Source organism: Varroa jacobsoni, unplaced genomic scaffold, assembly GCF_002532875.2.
Source record: "Varroa jacobsoni isolate VJ856 unplaced genomic scaffold, vjacob_1.0 scaffold_1454, whole genome shotgun sequence".
Lineage (NCBI taxonomy): Eukaryota > Metazoa > Arthropoda > Arachnida > Mesostigmata > Varroidae > Varroa > Varroa jacobsoni.
The window spans coordinates 50,580-54,689 of NW_019214356.1; the positions used below are offsets into that span (position 1 = coordinate 50,580).

At 41.7% G+C, this 4,110-nt stretch overlaps 1 protein-coding gene across 4 annotated transcripts; it reads left to right on the forward strand.

The window, feature by feature from the left end:
- On the forward strand, positions 1-2,955 carry Mfap1 (Microfibril-associated protein 1). 4 transcript variants are annotated; one of them, XM_086972400.1, is made up of 4 exons: positions 1-17; positions 569-678; positions 848-929; positions 1,221-2,955. In XM_086972400.1, the coding sequence occupies exons 2-4, from the start codon at positions 607-609 to the stop codon at positions 2,621-2,623; spliced, it is 1,557 nt and encodes a 518-aa protein (XP_086828526.1). In that variant the 5' UTR covers positions 1-17; positions 569-606; the 3' UTR covers positions 2,624-2,955. The 4 variants fall into 4 exon arrangements, with proteins under 4 accessions (XP_086828526.1, XP_022705995.1, XP_022705996.1 ...); XM_022850260.2 differs by lacking the exon at positions 1-17 and adding an exon at positions 24-227; XM_022850261.2 differs by lacking the exon at positions 1-17 and adding an exon at positions 24-199.
- Positions 2,956-4,110: the final 1,155 nt, after the last annotated feature.

Genomic DNA, 4,110 nt, shown 5'->3' on the forward strand with positions numbered 1-4,110 from the left:
CCATCGAACGCACACTGGTAAACAAAAAACACCACCATTGTGCTTCGAATTATTAGACTTTTTTTTTTTTCAATATAAACGGTGGACGGTGATGTTAATTGTGATGTGTTACATAGATCGTTGATTTGGTCCGCCCGGCTAAAAGCATGTATTCGTTCCTGAACAAGCTATCGAATATGTTGCAGTGCTTTTAAGTCGTGTATGTCAAAAAAACAGGATCAATCAATGTAAATATGAAATATGCTTAATAGTACGCCTTATAGCTCAACGTATCTCGGACATCATTTATCTGTCGTTGTAATCTGACAAACGGATTTACCTTTGTAAATATTAAACGATTCAAATATCACACTGTACGCAGCCATACACTCGATATTATTATAATATTCAATAACGATTTCATTCATCAGTTGAGTACCATTGTATTGGACTTGATAATCATACGTTTGAAGATAAATAGGCATTCTAAATGTTTTCACCGGCTGCTATTCAAGCTTTGTAATACAGTCCATCGTCGATCAATATAACAGGGTTTTCAGCTTTGATTGATCATTTGTTACGTTTGCAGCTTTCAGGAAACTCCGCTAAGGAAAACCCTTTACCGCAATGGACGACGTCGTACATCAAAATAGCCTGATTCAGTCAACGGCTGGTGCGGTCCCAGTTGTTAATGACAAGGTAAGTACGCAGCAGAATAACATCCCCCTGCTACAAAAACACGCTGATTTACGTCCATATACGACTATGCATTTCACTCATATAGCAGAAGTAGTTCTATAGACAGAGAGCGATAGGCTAAAAATGACGTTCTAACGCATCGTTTTTTCTTATTACTGAGATATTTTAGGGTGAGGTTTATATGAAAAAGGTGAAAGTACAAAGATACGTTTCTGGCCGCAGACCCCGATACGCACCCGATGGAAGTGAAGGTTAGCACCGAACGAAAATCATATTGACGTTATCAGACGCTGGGCTCGGTGGACCTTCACTATTTTCGTATACGAATATTTCTTAAGAATAGAACTCGAGAAAATACTTATGGTAGCAGTACTAATTTGCGAGTGAAACAGAACAGTTCTAATAATAATATTAGCTTGCTAGCTACAGACGTTAATTCATTTGATGGCGAGCAGTACACACTGAGTGGAGAATTTTCATACCTGCATCAATGAAGCCTTAGATTTCAGTTACTTCTACTAACCATTTGAATGATCTTGTAGATTCTCAAAGCTCAGATGAGGATTTTATCGTCGAGCGCCAAAAACCGTCTCGCCGCGGTGGCGAGCTTTCGAGAGCACATGCTTCTCGGGGGGATGAAGCTGAAGATTCCGATGATGATAATGATAAAGGTGTGCAGCGAGGTGAGGCCAAATCTGGCGAAGACGTCGAGATGAAAGAACGTGATGGCAGATCAGGTGAAGATGAAGACGATGAGATGACCGGCCGTCGTCATTCAGCAGAGAGTGACGACAACGATGAACTCCGCCAGAGAGCTGAAGATGGTGACCAAGCTGACGATCCACGGTTGCGGCGTCTGCAACGCCGCAAGATACAGGAAGCTCGCATTATTGACAATAACGAAGCCGCCGATTCTGATGACTATGACGGTTTGCGTAGAAGACGGCACCAAAGTTCCTCATCGTCATCTTCGTCGGACGGTGATGATCTTGACGAGGAGGAGCGTGAACGCAAACGTCTTCAGATGAAGCAGCGCGCCTTACAGCGAGTTCGTCAGGAAGAACTTGAGGAGGCGGCAAGGCAAGAGGAACGTAGAGCTGCGGAAGGCGATGATGATCAGGCCGCCGAGGAGGATGAATCGGACGAGTACGAGGAATACACTGATAGCGAAGAGGAAGAAGATCTTCAGGGCCCGCCTCGGCTAAAGCCCGTATTTGTGCGTAAAAAGGATAGAGTTACCATTCAAGAGCGAGAACAACTTGAACAACGCCGTTACGAAGCTGAGCTTGAGGGTAAACGGGCTGCTGAAGAGCGTCGCAGGCAGACGCTGAAGATGGTCGAAGCTGAAGTGAAAAGAGAGGTCGAAGAGAACAGAGAGGAGAACAAAACAGGTGTATGTGTTGGCAATATCGATGACGTTTGTACCGACGATGATAACGATGAGGCGGCGTACGAGGCGTGGAAACTGCGGGAACTCAAGCGACTCAAACGGGACCGTGAGCAGCGCGAGGCTTTGGAGAAGGAGAAGCTTGAAATTGAACGACTTCGCAATATGACTGAAGAGGAGCGCTTACGTGAGCTAAAGAACAACCCCACGAAGATTGTGAACCGTCCAAGTAAGGGCAAATACAAGTTTCTGCAGAAATACTACCACCGCGGTGCTTTCTTCGTGCAAGATAAGGAAGAAGATGTTTATAAGAGAGACTTTTCTGCACCCACTCTCGAAGATCACTTTGATAAGTCTGTTCTACCGAAGGTCATGCAAGTTAAGAACTTTGGTCGCTCAGGCCGTACAAAGTACACGCATCTGCTTGATCAGGACACCACAAAAATTGATTCGCCTTGGTCAGCTGAAACTCCGCAGAATCTGAAGTGGCACATCGAAAAGGCTGGGGGAACAAAGCCCGTCTTTGAAAGACCGTCTCAAAGAAAAAAAACAACTTAGCGAGCGTCCTGAACATACAACTTGTCAGTAACCAGAAGGCGTATAACAATGTTCTGTATATTAAGCATTGTATAATTATTTAGTTAAGTTAACTAGATCATATGATGACATACATAAAGTAAATGTATATCAAATAAAGTAAAAATAATTGATTCGTGTTTCACCTCTAAACGTAAACCATGCATGCCTCTCCTGTACTATCAGCATGTATGCATGGTACACCCTATTGTTTTTGGTAAATTTCAAGACAGTTGTCATTCCATTAACAGTGACAAGCCTTATCACGCTCATAATAAAGATACATGTTGCGGTTCGCGACATCGTGGCGCTGATAGGTGTCGAGTTTTTGGTGAGTTGTTCTCGCTGGCTTTAATGGCAGTATCACTTATAGCTGGATTTCCTATCCACGCTCACTCTTGTCAAAGTAAAATTTGAGACTTCGGAACGACAAGTTCTAAATGTGCAGGATTTTAGAAAATACACAAGAGATGAACTATCCTTGTAATCATATACTGGACATGCCAGCTAATCTGAGAACTATAAAGCCACCTTTTATAAGCACTAATTTCGTTGAAAATTGGCAAATGTATAATGTTTAATAAGAATTAATTTAAGACGACTTTGACAGATTTTTTTTCAACACAAGTGTCATTTCCTTGGAGGATTTTTCAGTTTCGGAGAATGCACTGCACACAAAATCCGGAGGATTAAGATTTGGGCCCTCTGCAAGCTCAAATTACTAAAGAGCCAGTTATAAACAAAGTAGCTGCTGTGAGTAAGTTCGCCGATTCTCTAAAAATCGTATTGTTTTCTGTGTGCTGATTTAGCAATTTACGGTTTCAGTTGACTTGCGTATATACTAAGTCCTAGTATGATGAATGACGTCTCCTCCATCAGGTACAAGGCCGAGATCATAAACGCTTGAAGGAAATTTCGTATTAGCCACAGTTCGAGCATCTTTAATGTCATAGGCGCTTCTTCAAACGCTCTTTTAGGTTCCATAGCAAGAAGTACTTACTCTTGGATGCCGTATGATCGATCCAGAAACGTTCCAAATAGAGCTATAGTTAGTTTATTATCGATCGGACAAGCTTGCTTTAAGGCACTCTCTTTGCCGATAAAATGCATAATTGTACCACGCTATTTGTAATTTAAATCACTCTAGATTTAATTGCGCACCCTCGATTTGTTAGATCTTTTGTTGCTGATTTTAAAGCTGGGCTTTTCATATTACATATCTGCCATTATATATTTAACATACGACTTATTTGCGCAAGTCGATGAAGGTGGGTTTCTTTCCAGTGTTTGCCCTCATTGACCTAACTGAAAAAGTCGTATAGGTTTAAGGTAGTTTTCTGGACGACTTGGAGTTTCGAAAAAGAAACATAGATTCTGCGTAATTGAAAACGCCTACGTTTTTTCGAGATCCTTAACGCTATTGGACTTATACATCTAGTTTTATTTTTCTTGATTTTAAATTAACCTCA